At 37.6% G+C, this 19,632-nt stretch overlaps 1 protein-coding gene across 2 annotated transcripts in view; it reads right to left on the bottom strand.

Moving 5' to 3' along the window:
- Positions 1 to 19,632, bottom strand: part of NSF (N-ethylmaleimide sensitive factor, vesicle fusing ATPase) — a 166,940-nt gene that overhangs the window by 107,301 nt on the left and 40,007 nt on the right. For both annotated transcript variants that reach the window (XM_030923020.1, XM_010389038.2), the window contains exons 5-8: positions 15,123 to 15,289; positions 12,360 to 12,467; positions 11,809 to 11,884; positions 9,251 to 9,406 (exon numbers count right to left, since the gene is read on the bottom strand). In XM_030923020.1, the coding sequence (XP_030778880.1) occupies positions 9,251 to 9,406; positions 11,809 to 11,884; positions 12,360 to 12,467; positions 15,123 to 15,289 (507 nt within the window). The remainder of the gene's footprint in view (positions 1 to 9,250; positions 9,407 to 11,808; positions 11,885 to 12,359; positions 12,468 to 15,122; positions 15,290 to 19,632) is intronic.

Genomic DNA, 19,632 nt, shown 5'->3' on the forward strand with positions numbered 1-19,632 from the left:
AGAGGTAAAAGAAAGTAGCATGGCAAATTAGAAGAACTGAAAATAGCACAGGCTGGCTGGAACCCAGAGTACGGGGGAGGGGCACAGGCTGAGAGACGAGGCAGGAAAGTTTGGCAGGGGGCAGATCACACAGGGCTTGTAAACCATGTAAGGAGTTAAGGCGGGCTGCTAAAGAGTTTGAACCAGTGCAGTGACAGGATCAGACTTGCCTTTTTATAAAAATCACTCCAGTTACAGTGTGGAAAATGGATTAGAGAAGGGCAAGGCTGAGGGCTTATGGAGCAATTCAGGCAAGAGATAATGGCGTCCTGAAGGAAGAGTGGCAGGGGGAGGTAGAGAGAACTGGAGGGATTTGAGATAGATTGAGGAGATTGCAGAACTGATGGTCTATTCTGTGGCTTACTGGAAGTGGGGGGTGAGGGAAAGAGAGGAGTTAAAGAAGGTGTCCAGATTTTTGGCTAGAGTATTGTCAGAGATAGAAAACACAGATATAGATGCATGTTTAGAGAGGACTGAGGGGCAACTGAATGCGTTTAATTTCAAGCTTACTATGTGATCATGAAATACTCAACACGTTATGCTGGTACAAATCCAGAGTTCTCAACCGAGACAGAAGTGACATATGCATATTTGAGAGTTAGTAGCATAAAGATACTAATTGAAGCTATGAAACAGATGTGATCAATTTGGGGGAGAATAATTAGAGAAAAATAATAGGTCAAAGACAGACTTCTGAGGAATCCCAACATTTTAAGGGACACAAAAGAGGTTGAAAAGGGACAGCCAGAGAGATAAAAGGAAAACCAGAAACGCTTGGAGTGAGAACAGCCAAGTAAAGAGGGTATTTCAAGCAAGAGTGGTCAACAGTGTGTTTCCTAAACATGTGCAGACTGATTGAAGCTAGGTTTCAATAAATTGAAATGCCAGTAATTCTTCCTCTCTTCAGTTCAGCTTTCAGTTTTCTTTCACGATACTGAAAATATGTGCAATGATATTCTCTACTTTCCCAAAACTACGTTCTCCTGATTTCCTTATTTCCAACATTTTCTCACAAGACCTGAGTCTCACCTCCAATTCTGTCACCCGCAATCACTATCGCCAAATTCTGCCAGTTTCATGTCTGCAATTTTTTCATGTATTTGCTTCCTATTCCATTCCTGCTGCCTTCACCCCAATCCAGATTCTAAGTACCACGCATTGGACAGCAATAGTCCACTGGTCTCTAAGACTATTCGCCTCACCTCTTCTCTAAGGCATCTGTTCAAAAATTTCATTCATTTTGCAAATATTTACATAGCCCAGTGCTTCTCAAACTATTTATGCTAAGGTCCAGTTGTATTTTTTTTTCCTTTTAAATTTCCAATCCATTGCAGACCAACATTTTTGTAAAATATAATTTTTAAAAAATTGTGGTAATGTCAAATTACTATAAACATTTCAATTGCTTACTCTTAATTTCCAATATTTATCTTACTGTGGACTGGTAACAGTGGTTTATGGTCCAACAATGACCTGCAACCTACATCCCAACACCCCTGATGTTGATAATACATGGATAAGAAGACATTACAGTTGTGCCTTCAAAGGCCTTTGAGCAATGGTTCTCAACACAGGACAGTTTCATCACATTTTTAAAAATCATCATTGGGGCTCGGAGTGGTGAGGAAAGGAAGTGCTGACATCAAGTAGAGGCCAGAGAATGCCGCTTAACATCCTATGATGCACAGGTCAGGCGCCCTACAACAAAGAATTATCCAGCCTAAAATGTCAATAGTGCCAAGGTTGAGAAACTCTGCCTTAGGAGTCTAATGCAAATGAATAATTACATTAAGAACACAGCTGGATCTAAGTATATACAAGGTACAGGGAAACACAGGAGAAGCACCTGAGTCTGTCTGGAAGGTTAAACAGGGACAGTACTTAAAAGAGTCCTCATCTCCTCACAGATTTCCACAACCCAACCCAAAATGAACTTTTTAATCTTATTTCCTGTTTCTTCCAAACAACAGCTCTGCTAGACTGGTCTAAGTCATGAAGTCTACACTGTGTTTAGTCTGTCACTCTTCCCAGGATATGGACAACCATCCTCTTCTCTCCTCCTATCCAAAACCACTCAGCATTTAAGGTCTTACTCAAGCTCTGCCTCTTCCATGAAGTCTTCTTGATGTGATTCCCTTTCAATTCCTATAGGGCTTATCAATTGTACTGCTCATCTGGCACTTAATCAAATACTGGCCTTTGATATCACTTGTTATGTTGCTTAATTTTTAAATGATTATTTAATTTTAACATTTATGTTCCATCTCCAGATTGACAGTTTAAGACAATTTTTCTGACACACGCATACCAGTTCCTTCCTTCCTGTATTCTGCTATAACACGTGGCAAAAAACACATGAAAAAAGTGGCATTGAGGTATTAAGCATTACAGCCCACCACCAAATCTTCATGTCTCTTGTGCTCATGACAATTTGGACACATTGGATTACTAGAAAAGTTAGTTATTTACAATGCAAAGGACACCCAGTCCCCAGACCAAATAATTATCCAGCCCAAAATCTCAATGGTGCCATGGCTGGCCCTTGGCTAGAACAAAGGCTGCCTCAATGATTGCTTCAAAGGTCCCCCAAAAAGTGAAGCTAGAAAGCCTATTTAAATGGTTTTACACGATGGGCTTTCGTGGGAGAATAATATGTAATGGTTAAGGATATGAAGTCTGGGACTCGACTGCCTGGGTTCAAATCTGACTCTACTACTTACTAGCTGTGTGTCTTGGACCCGTTACTTCACCTTTTTGAGACACAGATTCCTGCTCCATAATACGGAGACAATACAGTGTCTACTTCTGAAGGTTGTTGTGAGGACTAATAAACACAATAATAAATAAAGCACATAGAACAGAGTCTGGCTAGTATTAGCCACCACCCTCATTATAATCACCAACCTACATATGGGAGTAAAGCAGGAGAAAACACCAACCGTTTCACTTCCAGGGTCACGTGAATTAGATTCCTCAAGAGAATGGTTTTTGAAGGCTGAAAACAAATTCACGCCCAGTTCCTCAAATGTCAGAAGCTCTGCTCTCCCTCAGCTCACTCTGCTCCCACTCTTTCTTCTTTAATGCTGCCTTGGCTGCCTAAAGGCCTGGATGCAAATGTTCTCAAGTTTGAAGGGCAGACTACTTACACCATTATTGTAATGCAGAATATTCTGGGGGAAAGCAGTTTGTTATATATGGAGAAACTGTTTTTCTCTTCTTGACCAAATAGGATAGGTGTTCTGCCTACCCTCTAAGGGGCTGCCAGCAAAGCCCTTGGAATCCGGGCCTTTTACCCTGCACTCTCCTCCTCCACAGAAAACTTCATGAAGGGGGAAGGATGTACCTGCTTCCTGCTGACTTTCCGTGCTGACAGTAGAGCCACCCCAAGAAACATACTGTGATATTATCTTTTATTTGTTGGCTTTTAAAATCACACATTAGAAATATAATATCACAATAAAACATTCAGACATAAAGGTAAAATCGAGTAAAAGAACAAAACTTTCCCTGTATTCCCCATCTTAGCCTCCCTTCCACGGAAGTAAACACTTTTTAAAAATTTTTTAATTAAATTTTTAAATTAAAAAAAAAAGAGGCCGGGCGCGGTGGCTCAAGCCTGTAATCCCAGCACTTTGGGAGGCCGAGACGGGCGGATCACGAGGTCAGGAGATCGAGACCATCCTGGCTAACACGGTGAAACCCCGTCTCTACTAAAAATACAAAAACTAGCCGGGCGAGGTGGCGGGCGCCTGTAGTCCCAGCTACTCGGGAGGCTGAGGCAGGAGAATGGCGTAAACCCGGGAGGCGGAGCTTGCAGTGAGCTGAGATCCGGCCACTGCACTCCAGTCCGGGCCACAGAGCGAGACTCCGCCTCAAAAAAAAAAAACAAAACAAAAAACAAACAAACAAAATAAATAAATAAATAAATAAATGAGACGAGGTCTCACTATGCTGCCCAGACTGGTCTTGACCTCCTGAGCTCAAGTGATCCTCCCATCTCAGCCTCTCAAAGTGCTAGGATTACAGGTGTGAGCTACCACATTCAGCCGTAAACATTTTTTTCAATGTAATGTGTGTCCTTAGAGATTTTTAGAATGCATTTGCTTTTATATATTTTTTATTAACACAAACATGTCTCTACATTTGGAGCTATATCATTTTAAGATTGGCTTTAACCAGTTTCTTACCGGTGGGCACTCAGGTTAACACTCAGACCTCAACTCTGCAGTGACCCAACTGTTGATCTGTAAGTAACTCAACTGTAGTTGCCAGGAAATCTAATCCATTTGGCAACTCTGTAGATAGCACTGCCTCTCCAAAAGATTTGTTTCTGAAAGTCTGCCTATAAATGCAAATGCCAGGTGAATTTACATATAGTTTGACTTTCAGATATAAGCACAACCACTGTTCAAATGTACATTTAACTAAAATATTGAAAACCAATGGAAAAATTAATTCAAGGTTAAAAAAACTACAATTTATATAAAGTTAGCTAAAGTATTTTTTAGGGTCTATGCTTTGTCTCTAAATCCCGCTCTAGAGATTTTGGAAATTACATGGTCTTAAGTCATTTTATTCTTCCAATTAAAAAAAAATCTTTATAAATTTCCTGACCTGAAGTTTTCAGTAAATTATTACATTCCTCATATCCAGGTATCATCTATAAATACTTAGTGGAGAACAGGAAGGGAGAAATTTTGCATCTCTAACTAGTGAGCAACTGCTGTCTTTTCCTCTGCTAATAAATTACAGGCAGACTTGAACAGATGTCAGGTTGGCATTCAAAACCTAAAATATAGCTGAAAAGCAAGTTATGACTAATACAAGAAAAAAAGATGAATGTCAGAAAGCTTCATTTTTTTTTTCTTTTTTTCAAATTTCAGATAAGCTCTTTAGCCTTAGGGTTCCTTTTACAGAGCCCTGGAGTTCGGCAAGATGTCTTAACCCCCATTTAAAATGCAATCTCTCCTCATGAGTGGGGGTGTGAAAATGCATTTTAAGAGTGTCAGTGTTTATGTTAATCTTAGCAAGAACTCCCTCTCTCCCAAATATGGCATGCACAAAACCTTAGTGCCCTTTCTTCCACTATGTTTTATTTGCACTGTTTTTAGCATGTGAAAGATGTCTGTGTGATCGAAAGGTTCCTTATCTTCTCAGCAGTTCTATTTCATAGAGTAACTGCAATTTCACTTATGATATCAGAAAAGAGCTGCTTTCCTCTTGAATTTCAAAAGAAACCTTAAAAATACTATTGAAAATGGGCTTACAGAGGGAGACACTGGGGAAAGGAGACCAAAAAGAACACAGTGTCAGTTTCAAAGAATGGGGGCACAAGACCATAACAAGTGGCTTTCCTCCCCACTAGGTGGCCTGAACATCTACACCCCACAGATCCACTGAAAGACAGTGTGAGACTGAGATCTTCCCTTTTTACATCCTTTTCCTTCTAGGTCTTTCCTTGGGTAGATGTGAACCTATTACCATGATTACATTAAGAGACGCTGACTAATTCTTTAACAATTATTCCACTGTTCATTGAAAACGATGTGTTTTTTTGCTTTGACATTTATAATTTAGAGAGAATTGCCAGGGATGCTGAAAAATGAAGTTTCTTTGCAGAAACTCTATCTTTGCTAACAAAAAAGCTACAGTGAGAACTGAGGTAATCGATCATTTATTTATCCTGAACACTGTCCACAAAACTGCATACAGGGGAATAAGTGTGGTAAATGTCCCAACACAAGTATTGAGTATCTATTCAGTTAACACCTGAATATGCTGAAAGACAGCAATCAGCTGTTGAATTTATTCACCTATACTTCCAGATACTAGCTTTGATGTTCACATTTCTACCCTGGGACTCAAAAGTGGCTTCTATTAGCCCATAAAGTTATGGATTTAAGGTAATTCTTAATTAAAAATCTGTTTTGTGGGTGGTTGGAGGGCATTCTAACTAAATACCTATTTGGTATTTACTAAGTGCAAGGTATAGGTTTAGTTTTCTTTGCTGGTTGCTCTCATATACTTCCAAGGAAGGGCTGCCCCACTTGGGTTTGGGTGAGCTCAACTACTTCAGACAAGGGGGAAACTCAACAGTTACTCTGATTAAAACAATAACAAAAACAAAAGTCTAAATTGATATTCCCCTAAATAATCCCTTTTCCTTTATCCCTCAGTCTAGAGAGCTTTATGTGACTTCCTTTCTACTTTAAGGGTTTCCTTGATTTTAATTCTACAAAAATATAACAAAAGTACAAAAGCAGAAAGGTATACACCATCTATTTGAAAGACTTTCAAGAGAGAAACTAACAGATTGGAAACTCCATGACAGTTATTTTCATGTATATTACCTCATCAGTTCCCTAATTTTACTGCATAATTGTGTGCCTCTGGTTAAGTCCTTTAGTCCTCCTATATCTCATCAGCAACATTCTGCTCGTAGCTAAACTATATTTTCAATTTTGAAAAGGCAACATGAAGTTTTATAAACAAAAAGAAAGAACTCTGTTATCTAGAAGCATAATTATCAGTCTGATGAACACAATGACAGAAGAGAATATTCTAAATTTATCACTTTGTAAATTTGAAAATTGATATATAGGCAAAAAATCCACTAGTTAAGATTCCTGTTTACAAAGTAGACATAACTTAAGGCTCCATGGTAAAGACAATAATTTGGTCTCAAGCCAAAAGTAAAGTTTTCTGCTTGAAACAAAAAAGCCCCATAACCTACACAAATTATTCTTTTCTAATCTTTTTTAAAAATTAGAACTGATTTAACCAGTCATACTCAGTGTCCAGCTGAATCTCCAAACCAAATAGATCTGTCTATTTAGTTAACAAAAAGGGGAAAAAATCAATTTGTTTCCATCTGACATGTTAAAAAAACACAGAATATGCATAAAAAGAATTTGTATAATTTTATTTATATTCTGTTAAAATGTAACCATTTTTATTTATGTACCTTTACCAAAGTCTAATGAGAGCCTTATAACCACACTGTAATTGGAGTGTAAGAAACGATTTTACTATATAATTCCCCCAAAATTCAAAGGAAAATAGAAAATAATGCAGGGAATGATACATGCATTACAAGAGAATTATTTCTTAGCCATTTAACGATTAAAAAAAAAAAGAGGGAGCTTTACTTTTTTTTTTTTTTTTTTTTTAGATACCCAGAAACTTCATCCAGAATAAAAAAAAATAAGTTTTTCAATTCAGCTCAAAAGCCAGGGCAGCTTTATACTAGTTTGTCTTTTCAATGAAATTCGTAACACATGCGTCCTGATGGCAAAAAGCCATAAAGAGAAAAAAAAATTACTTTTCCAAAAGGATAGAACTCATTTTTTGTCTGATTAGTGTAAAAATATTAGAAAAATAAATCCATAAAAAAGGTTCTGGACAGTGGCACTCACAAAATTCAAATCCATAGTGCTTAGTCAAAAAGCACACCAAAAACAACAAAAATCACACTACTGTAATTCAACTCATTTCAATACGGATATCAGAAACAGATGAAATTCACTAACAAATTCCAAATCTGTTCTGATTTAATTTAAAACTCTCCAACAGCTGGCAAGGTCACAAACTGACCAACATGAGTCCAACTCCTTTACGCATTATCTACCCAACGCATACTGACGTTGCGAGTAGCTTCAAGTGCAGGATCTAGATAATTCACAAACAGCAAACTAGTATCTGAATAACTGTATCTTCAATAGCTTCCAAATGGTGAGAAAACATTTATAATTAAAAGAGATGGCTCACTACCAAGGCAGTTATTTTTCTACTTGTTGGCTACACAGTATAAATGTTCAAAGAAACAGAATCATTAGACTCTTTCTGCACTAGATCTCAGTTCTGAAAACTAGTAAAAACATTCTACAAGAATGACTTAGAACATTTGGAATCATGTTTTTATCCCTGCTTTTACCCAAAATACACTTAACAATATTTTCATGTCTTGATGAAAAAATACAAATTAACAAGATAGTGAACTACCACATTTTAAAATATTTTCCCAATTAAAATTCTGCTTTTAATGGACGTGGCCTTTGTATCTTTGAGATAAAAAGTATGCTGTTGCCATTTCAAGGTGTATAAAACTCAGGTGATGAGGGTCTCTGTCATTTTCTCTTAATCCAATTCCAAGCTCGACCTTTACCCAGTGAACAGGTGTGTGCCGTGCCTGTAATTTATCAGTGACTGACCAGACAGAAAGGCTACCAACAACAGAAGGCCAATACAATCCAAGCACTTAGTGCCCAGAAAGCAGCTCTTATCCCCACCATAATAAATGCACTTTTATCTTCCAGTAGCAACTTAAAGATAAAGAATGATGGGGATGAGGGGAGTAATATATTCATATTCCTTCCATTTTTTTTTTTGGATGCTGTTTTTACATTAATAGTCTGCCAGAAGCTGGTATGTTATACATTCCTTTCTCAGATATTCTGTTGCTCACATTCCAATCCAACGAATGATATGAATATGAAAACAGTCATGACAGCATCTCCACTGGGCAAATAAAGTCACTTCACACAGATAAATTAAATCAACCTTCAAGAAGAAAGTGATAAACGAACAGTGCACTTCTTTGTGTGCAATACAGAAACTCCAATGTATATCCAGCATTTGTCTTTTTGGATCAAACTTATTTTAATTTAAAAACATGCCAGGCATCCATTTATTAGGTGTGAAGATGTACTAACTGGCTAATGCGACAGCACAATAAAAAGGAACGGCAGCTAATGTTAGAACAATGCACACAGTCTAATAGATCATTATTATTCAGCAGGGTAAATCTGACCCATAGTGATCTTTAGAGGCAGGTGAACTTTCTAAACATGCCCTATAGAAAAACATTCTTACAGAAATAAATAAACAAAATGGAGTCACTACTAGTATTACTACTGTCAGGGGAAATTTCTAAATATGCCCCATAGAAAAGCATTCTTCAATAAATAAATAACAAAATGGAGCCACCACAAGTCTTACTTCTATGATTTCCCCATAAAATTAAAATGTAATTTTAAAAGTTCTAGTATTATATAAGTTTTTCAGAAAAGTTATCTGTTCATTTTTAAAGAAAAAGACAAAAATACTTTAATGGGTCTGAAAAGTAATTTCAAAACTATTGAAAAGAGATTCTTCATTGCATTAATTTTTTTAATAATACAAGACTTTATAACATTTTCCTTTTTAAACTTACCCATCTGCTCCACAATCTCTGGAGGAAATACTCGGGAAGCAAATGCTCGTCGGAAAATATCGGAAAATTCCTTGTCTAGACCTCCTATTCCCATCTTTTCAAAGTTCCAGTCAGGATTGATAATTGATTGGCGATTTTCCTTGGTTTTAGCTTTGCCTATGTCAAACGAATATTATCAAATGTGAAACAAGGACTTTATCACTAAGTCTAAAAAGACAGAACTCCCTGAGCATCCTAAATGAGTAAAGAAAAGCTACCATTACATATACAAAAATGAACAATGTAATCTTAGCTGATTTTACAGTCAGAAGGGTAGGTTTTGCTATGCTATCTACTTTGTCTGATCCCCACATATGGTAACACGCTGTCAAAATGACTAGCTAAACTTATGCTGTAGTCTATTTCTATCAGTCCATAAAACTTGGTTTTATTAACCTTCAATCTAACCAAATTAACTAACTTGATCAGAAGAAACACCATGTGCATATCTGATGAAGACAACATTAGCTGGCAGAAATGCAACTGAAATCCCGCAGTCGCTGAAGTCTCCTAACTCAAGTGTATTTTAAAATACATATATTTATCGAGATTATGCTTATACAGGTAATTGGGCATATAATCCCTTAGCCTAAGGAGATGCACTAAACAAGTTTGATGTCTTTTTGCTTTCTCTTCACTTGCACACAAAAGTCTGAAATCATCCTAAAGCCTTCAGTGATTACAAAACTCATGTTTAAAAATTCTCTCACAGGACAAAAATTATCTGACTTAAATGTCAGAGTGCCACCTAAAGTAACTTAAGAGAACCACATTTACTATTTCAAACAAAGAATAAATTAAGTACCTTAGTATGCTCTATTATAAACAAAAAGTAAAGTAATGATATAGTTTTTATAAAACCAGGGAAGAAAATGTCACATTAAAGTTTATCCTAAGAAATGCTAAATATTTGAGGCGACATGTTAATTAGCCTGATTTGATCATTCTACAATGTATACATGTATTTAAACATTAAATTGTACCCTATAAATATATACAATTATTATTTGCCAATTAAAAATAAAGTAACACTTTTAAAAAGTTTGTACTAGATGATAATTCTATGGTTAGAGATTTGAGGTCTTAATATTTCCTTTGGAAAGTTATCAAAATATTTTTTCTTACACTCTACTGCCCTCTTGTGGGCAAAATTTACTCCATGCCAATTACACAATTTTTTTCCCCACAGATTATTTAGAAATACCTATTTTGTATCAAAGTTATGCAGCTCCCTTGGGATAGCTTAACAAAAGGTACACAAAAATAAAATACAAAGAAATCGCTTCATAAATGTACTGGATAAATAATAGGAAAATACATTCTACATCCATAAAATGACATACAGGCATTAAAAATCATGTTATAGATGTATATTTAAGATGTTTGAAACAAAACAAGCAAATTACAAAACTACAAAAAAGCAAATTACAAAACTATGAAAACAGAACCGAACTTTAGAGCGTGTAAATTGTTTTCGAGTGCCTAACCATATTTTATAAATAAAGTATTTTATAATTAACAAAAAACAGTAAGGGGGAATGGTAATGTGCAGACCAGGAAATAAAGGCCACACACTCGAAGACTCTTAAGTGACCATAGACATGATGGTGTGCAACCAATGAAAACCCTCTCCTCTCTAGTGGGGTAGATATCAACATAGTTAAATCAACCAAAAATAAGAATTACTGCCCAGTTAATGGCACTTTATTCTGGTGAGTTACTATTCTCAGAGAACAAGCTGCATTGTTTTAATATGACAAAAGTTGCGCTAGACTACAAGAGTAGGACTGAACCATGAATCTGCTGGGAAGACTTGACCTGCACATTCATCACTGAATCACTAAAAGAAATGATGATGCTATCTCATTTAACACAAAACCAAGTGAGGGGTGTTCTACAAAATAACTGACCAGTTCTCAAAGTCATAAAAGACAAAGTCTGAGGAACTGTCAGTGACTGAAGAAAACTCAAAACACAGAACAACTAAATGCAATATGGGATCCTAAATTAGATCTTGGAACAGAAAAGGACACAATGGAAAAACTGGTGAAATCTCAATAAAATCTGTACTTTAGTTAGCGGAAATGAAACCATGTTCATTTCTTACCATTGTATTTTTGACAATGTCAAGTAAGACATTAACATCAGGGTATAAGCTGGTAAAGGGCATACAGAAATTCTCTGAGCTATTACTGCAAATTTTCTGTAAGCCTAAAATTATCTCAAAATTAAAAGTTAAAAAATTAATTTGTTTCTTATTTTAGTGCTATTTCTAGGAAATTAAAAATTACCCATGTGGCTCGCATTCTGTTTCTATTGGACAAAGCTGATCCAGATGAATGTTTCAAACTTTTTCATCAGCAAACCTGACCTACAGGAAATATCCTATGCTTCTGTGATAAACTCTCTCAAGACAGATGCTCCTCCTTCCTTTACCCCTTTTGGAAATCACTGTAGTTGAGTTACATATAGAAACAGGCCCACTTCATTTCAAATCTTCTAAAAACTGTAAATCTTACCAATAAGATTAAGTGATGAATTTTCTGCTTTTTCAAATGCAACTTGACTGTTTCCAACAACCAATCCTACTTCAATCTGTATAGAAAGACGATAATTAGGAGTCTAATAGCAAACTTCCGAACTTCTCAAAGCAAGGCCAAAAGTGAGGGGGAAATGAGATCTCTCCAGGCAAAGCAAACCTTCTAGACTATCATCTGAGCTACTTTTACTTTACTCATAACTTTCTTCTACAATTCTTATATGCCTCATTTCCATGCCTATATCTTTCCAATAATGCGTTTCTTACTATTTACAATAAATATCTGCATTCAAGCAAATTATATGTACATATATGTCTACATTTTACATTACTATTAGGTCTGCAAATAAGTACATTTTAAGTTATATTTTAATAACAATGCTGGCTATGAAAGCAATTTTTCCCCCTACTATCTTAAAAGGGTACACAATATGAAAAAAATCACTAAGCAACAGACAGGAAAATTATAATCAATCTGCACAAATTACATTGTAGGATGATCTAGTAAAGATGATCAGAAATAAAACCTACCTTCTGCCTTTTCCCTGTTGCAGGCTCTCCCTTCAGGATGCTAGGATCCATGGCTTCAATATCCTTCACCAGTAAGCCAAAAAGCTTTTCATTGAAGCTAAAGACAAGCTATGTAGAAAAGAGTTAAAGGAGAAAAATCACTTCATAATATAATGGTTTCTTAGATCATCACCAATGTTTTTCAAATGCAGAAAACCAGTTTTCTCTTATATACGCCTCTCCAATCTGCTCCTCAAGCACACTCATAGCCAATGAAGAAAAGGGAATTAGCACTTATGATCAGTGTTTACAAAATGACTACAAAACTCAAGTTTAAAATTTATTTCATGTGGATAAAAAATATCTAATTTAAATGTCAGAGTGCCACCTAAAGTAATTCAAGAGTACCACATTTACTATTTCTAACAAAGAATAAAGTATCTTAGTATTTAATTCAAACGCTACAGGTAGTTATATAATATTCACAAACACTCTTGGAAGCAGAAACTATGACTCCGTTTTACTAGTGAGGAAGCTGAGATACAGAAAGAGGCTACGCAACAAGGCTCAGAGTCACAGTAAATGAGAACACCAGGAGTCAAACCTGGGTCTGTGACTCTACAATTCATGCTTTCCTATCACCAGTACAAAATGCTTGCCCTACAAGTGCAGAGACAGCTTCTGCTCAATTATTCATTCACCAAATATTTGCTGAGTCCTTTCTAAAAGTCTGGTCTTCTTCTATGTGCTGGGGTAGAACGGTAAATATTACAGGTTGGGCTGTCCGTCAATCCTGCTACACTACCAGATACCACAAATGTGAAGAAACAGTAAGGACAGTGATCTGGAGTAAGATATTTACTTCTTCTCTGAATCATGAAAGATTCTCATTCACGGATTTACTGACTTCTACATGCTACTGAGTTTTAAATTATTATAAATACCAAAGCATTTCCTATTAAACATTCTCCTAAACATTTTCTATTAGGATACTAAAGCTAAAAGCAAAGGTAAAAACCATCAAGTTTAGCTAGGCAATCTGAGCACAATTTTAGTCATCCAATACACAACAGCACTGCAATGGCTCTCTGGTGAAGTGTCCTGGTCTACTATCATCAGAGACTTAACTGTACATGGTATTCCTGTCTTATTTTCTGTTTTCCTCAACTAGAAAGTAAGTTCTATGACAGTAGGGATTATATCTATTTTGTTCACTGCCGATCTGCAGTGTCTAAAACAGTGGCTGGTACTAGGTACTATCAAATATGTGTTTATTAATTCTTATCTCAACTATGTTCCTTAGCTGTGTAGCCATGGGCATACCATTTACCTTCTTTAGATCTTAAATTCCTCATTTGGCCAGGTGTGGTGGCTCACACCTGTAATCCCAGCACTTTGCGAGGCCGAAGTGGGAGGATCACTTGAGGTCAGGAGTTTGAAACCAGCCTGGCCAACATGGCAAAACTCCATCTCTACCAAAAATACAAAAAAAAAAAAAAAAAAAAAAAAAAAATGGCCAGGCATGGTGGCTTATGCCTATAATCCCAGCACTTTGGGAGGTCAAGGCGGGTGGATCACCTGAGGTCAGGAGTTTGAGACCAGCCTGACTAACATGATGAAACCCCATCACTACTAAAAGAACAAAATTAGCCAGGTGTGGTGGTGCATGCCTGTAATCCCAGTTACTCGGGAGGCTGAGACAGGAGAATCACTTAAACCCAGGTGGCAGAGGTTGCAGTGAGCCGAGATCGCGCCATTGCACTCCAGCCTGGGCAACAAGAGCAAAACTCTGTCTCAAAAAATATATATATTAGCTGGGCGTGGTGGTGCACACCTGTTATCCCAGCTACTCAGGAGGCAGAGGCAGGAAAATCACTTGAACCAGGAAACAGAGGTTGCAGTGAGCTGAGATGGTGCCACTGCACTCCAGCCTGGGTGACAGGGTAACACACCATCTCAAAAAATAAATGAATAAATAAATAAAATTAAAAAAATAAATAAAATTCCTCATTTGTAAATGTGGAGTTAGATAAGGTAATCTCTCAAGGTTCATTCCAATTCTAGTACTCTTTTTAAAATAATGCACTATATCCTTTTCCTATCTAGCAGGAATTCAATTTTCTTAAGATTCTCAAATAAGCCCATAACCAAAATAAGAACTTTTTTTTTTTTTTGAGACAAGGTCTCAGTCTGTCACCCAGGCTGGAGTGCCATGGCATAATCATGGCTCACTGCAGCCTCAACCTCCCAGATCAAGCAATCCTCCCACCTCAGCCTCTTGAGTAGCTGAGACCACTACACCCAGCTATTTTTTTAAAAAATTTTTGTAGAGACAGGGTCTCACTATGTTGCCCAAGCTGGTCTTGAGCTCCTGGGCTCAAGTGATCCTCCCACCTCAGTCTCCCAAAGTGTTGGGATTACAGGCGTGAGCCACTATGTCTGGCGAAGAGCAACGTTTTCTACAGAACTATATTAGTGAAAGAGACAGACATTCCAGAGGCAAAACAAATGTCCCATGATATAAAAAGAAATTTCAGATATATATGTCTGCAGGGTTCCCAAATTTGCTGAGGGAAAAACTGCTGTAATTATATGTGACATTTTAATCTAAAAGCTACTTTAGAATTTTTCTGAACAGACTCCTTGAAGTTCAGTAAATACATTGGACATACCAGTTGATACATAAAGCTCCTCTCACTTTTTAAAAGGTGGAATTAATTTTGGACAACTGCAGAAATTAGAATACCTATAAAGTTAAAGGAATGGAAGAAAATTTAAAACTACCTGTTGTCCCACTGAGAAGGCCTGGTTGTTGAATTGCTGAATAAATTCTGCTGCCATCTTGTCGGTGTCATAAGGGTTGGAATCAATGCTTTTTTTCTGCAGGAAATCAATCTCGATGGTCATTGTGCCAATACACTGTTTGGCTTTGTCAAATGTATATACGGAGACTAGGGGAAAAAAAGAAGCATTTTTAAAAAAATCACAGGAGTACCAAATTGTTGTGTTTCTAGTAACTACAAGTTTCACATAAATGAATCATAATAAAACTACTTCACCAAAAATGGGGTTTAAACGGCCTTCACCGGAGGGACACACAGGTACAGATTTAAAAAATAATAATCACTAGAGATTTTCTTCCCCATCTGAATGAATTAGAAATATTGAATGGCAGGCCAGGCACGGTGGCTCACGCCTGTAATCCCAGCACTTTGGGAAGGCAGATCATGAGATCAGGAGATCGAGGCCATCCTGGCTAACACGGTGAAACCTTCTCTCTACTAAAAACACAAAAAAATTAGCCAGGCGTGGTGGCGGGCGCCTGTAGTCCCAGCTACTCGGGAGGCTGAGGCAGGAGAATGGTGTGAACCCAGGAGGCGGAGCTTGCAGTGAGCCGAGATGGCGCCACTGCACTCCAGCCTGGGCGACAGAGCAAGACTCCGTCTCAACAACAACAACAAAAAGAAATACTGAATGCAGTCTGTTGTTATCCCTCATCCCACTCTCGTTAGGATCACAATCCTCCCTACACGGCCTCCGCATCTTTCTCCTCATTCAATGCAGTACAGCATGGCATGCCCCAACATAGGCGCCATAACATGCTATTTCCAAATAAGATTTTTGTTTGACACAAAAAAAACAGCTAAGGTGGGATGTGGATGGATTCCTCTGGCCTAAGAAAGTAGGACGCAAGGCAAAAAGAGAAGCTTGAAAAACAATGTTTACTAGGGGAATTTGCTCCAAAGCAAGTTAGACTTTGACATTTCTTTTTTGTTTTTGTTTTTGTTTTTTTTTTGAGACGGAGTCTTGCTCTGTCGCCCGGGCTAGAGTGCAGTGGCCGGATCTCAGCTCACTGCAAGCTCCGCCTCCCAGGTTTACGCCATTCTCCTGCCTCAGCCTGCGGAGTAGCTGGGACTACAGGCGCCCGCCACCTCGCCCGGCTAGTTTTTTGTATTTTTAGTAGAGACGGGGTTTCACCGTGTTAGCCAGGATGGTCTCGATCTCCTGACCTCGTGATCCGCCCGTCTCGACATTTCTTTTTTATTTCTTTTTCACTACTACAAAAATGTTTCCTGGGCACCTGCTACATCTCGGGAACTATAAGAAGTTCCACATGCGCGGCATGTAGATAAGGGCAAGGACCAGGTTTTTAACTCCTCTTCATATTAACAGCATCTCATAGTTTATTTCAGGTGCTTAATATATTCATGAACTGTTTAAATGAAACAACAATAACAGAAAACCCATGGTCTCCATGCTAATAATGAAGGAGGCAATAAACCATACATACAAAGCCTTGGGTAAGAAAATTCCTGTTCAAGCCACATAAAAAGTTCTAAAATGACTTTTAGGTTACAGTGTAATACATTTAAATATTAAAGTGTTACACATGATTTTATATCATGTAATAACTGTTCAACCAAAAACCTTGAATTGTACAACTACAACAGAGTTTACTTATCATATTTTTAGAAAAATATGTGTTAAAACAAATTTTGCTAGTGACAGATAATTACAAAGAAGCCTTTCCCTAGGAAAAAGACTTGATTCTTAAATCAGCTCAAAAGTATACTTATAAATGCCAGTTTATAAACGAACTTTTAAAGCAAAAAATATTACAGTGCTGTATACAGTAGTGGTACTATTAGGAAAGAGTAGAGTAAGCTACCCAGAAAAGTTCAAGAGGATTTTTGCATTTGAGTTTCCCCAAATAGGGCAAATTGATTATGCGCTGTAAGAAAGAGTCTATCGCTACTCTTCAATAAGGCTTAACAGACACACATATCCACACAGAGACAGACAGGCAGACAGACAGATACACACACACACACACACACACACACACACACACACACACACACACACACAATTTATTTTCCCTTTAGGTTCCCTGAAGATAAATTTGCCAATGGCCCCTTAAGGATACAGTAGCAGCTCTCTTAAGCAACTTCCACTGAGCTGACTCATCAGAAAGCCGACCAACTTTTATCCCTCCAACATAGACCCATCAGCCTATGGTTTGCCTAATGCTCAGAGCTTGTAGACGGAGTTGCTACACACCATGGGTCAGCCAAGTTCATTCTGGAATCTGTCTGTGCTAGTTACGCTTGTTACAGTTAATTATGATATATAATTAAATAGTATAAAAACTTCTGAAGGTCTGGTTGTTGAACTGTTATTACAATGACTGACATTCTAGAATAGATACTATAAATCTAAGTTGAAAGCTTTGGGAAATTTTTTTAAACGAAGAGTTTCTTCTAGAAAAAAAATACTGCTAACTAGGTATGAACATTAAAATCAGAAAAGGTTGGGAGTGAACTCTATAAAAATCCAAGAGGTTTTGGCACTCTCGGATGCTCTACAAAGTCTAAGTTCTCCAGCCATTTCAAAGAAATCCACCTGGAAATTACGGGTGAAGTGTATGCACAAAAGATAATACAGAACTCCAATCCATGGACCAAACCTCCAAGAAAAGGCCTTTAACCAACTTTTCACTTAACTACCAGTCCAAGTCACACGGGCTAAGTGAGCTTCTGCAGTTCTCACCACAAAAGCAGGCAATAAAAAAGACTGTTTTCACACTTGCTTTGAACAACAGGCATGGCACTTTTGTGAGTTACTGAGGTCAAATAGCAAGAGGTAAACAAAAAAAGTCCCTGTGCAGTATTAAATGTCTGTTTCAAAGATTCTAGTGAATTACAAACAAAGCTGTTCTCTTCAAAGGGACTTTGAGTATGTATGTTTCAACAGATTCTGCTAGCAATCAGAAGAATCCAAGTAAATAATTTAAGTTCTCTGTGCCTTGATTTGTCGCATCTATAAATCAAGACTGAACTAGATAAGTATTTATGGTCATTTCATACTCTAAATTCTGTTCTAAACTTATTTCTTATATTCTAGCCACTTGAGTTATGTACAAGGATTTTCTGTAAACTCTTATTTTATATTTGAAACAGAGTCTTGCTCTGTCACCCAGGCTGAAGTGCAATGGCACAATCTCAACTCACTGCAACCTCCACCTCCTGGGTTCAAGTGATTCTCGTGCCTCAGCTTCCCAAGTAGCTGGGATTACAGGCGCATGCCACCATGCCCAGCTAATTCTTGTATTTTTAGTAGAGACAGGGTTTCACTATGTTGGCCAGGATGGTCTCGATCTCCTGACCTCGTGATCCTCCCACCCTGGCCTCCCAAAGTGCTGGGATTACAGGCATGAGTCACCGCAAACAGCCGATTTTCTGTAAACTATTTAAATGAAATTGTTTGTATAATCAGATTTCTGTATTTAAAGGGGAGACATAAACATATTTTAACTACTTCAAAAGCAAAATAACAAAGCCTGAGGAAGGAACATAAAACACACTGAAGATCAAATAATAAGTTCAAATTTTGGCTAAAAGTTTCAGAGCATTCTTCTATCTCCAATTCTGGATGGCTTGCTCCTTCTTAACATTTCCTATAAAGTACAGGCTATATGCTGAGTAACTTTGATAGGCAAGAGAGCTTAGTTATTTCCCTCATGTAGTGAAAATATCTGTAGGTTGAAATCTTAATGTAAAAATGAATATATTGATTCAGCAATTCCATTTCTAGGTGTTTGTCCCAGAAAGATGCTAGAACATTTGTCTAAACATCTACAGGGAGGTTCACCGCAGCATTATTTATAGTACTTAAACACTGAAAAATGTTTGTATATTCATAATATAAAACACTATACAGCAATTTTTATTAAAATTAAAACTTGGCCAGGCACGGTGGCTCACACCTGTAATCCCAGAACTTTGGGAGGCTATGGAGGGAGGATCACTTAAGTCCAGAATTTAGAGACCAGACTGGGTAACACAGTGAGACCCTGTCTCTACACAAAATAAAAAATTTAGCCAGGTACTGAGGCTGCAGTGAGTCATGATTGCACCACTGCACTCCAGTCAAGTGAGACCCTGTCAAAAAAAACAAAAAAAACAAAAACCAACTTTATGTATACTTAATAAAGATGGATGGCCTGGCCAGGCGTGGTAGCTCACACCTGTAATCCCAGCACTTTGGGAGGCTGAGGCGAGTGGATCACCAGAAGTCAGGAGTTCAAGACCAGCCTGGTCAACATGGTGAAACCCCATCTCTACCAAAAATAGAAAGTATTCACCAGCGTGGTGGTGCATGCCTGTAAGTCCCAGCTACTCAGGTGGCTGAGGCAGGAGAATCGCTTGAACCTAGGAGGAGAGGCTGTAGTGAGTCGAGATCACACCATTGCACTTCAGCCTGGGCAACAAGAGCAAAACTCCGTCTCAAAAAA

Source organism: Rhinopithecus roxellana, chromosome 19 (genome assembly GCF_007565055.1).
Source record: "Rhinopithecus roxellana isolate Shanxi Qingling chromosome 19, ASM756505v1, whole genome shotgun sequence".
Classification (NCBI taxonomy): domain Eukaryota; kingdom Metazoa; phylum Chordata; class Mammalia; order Primates; family Cercopithecidae; genus Rhinopithecus; species Rhinopithecus roxellana.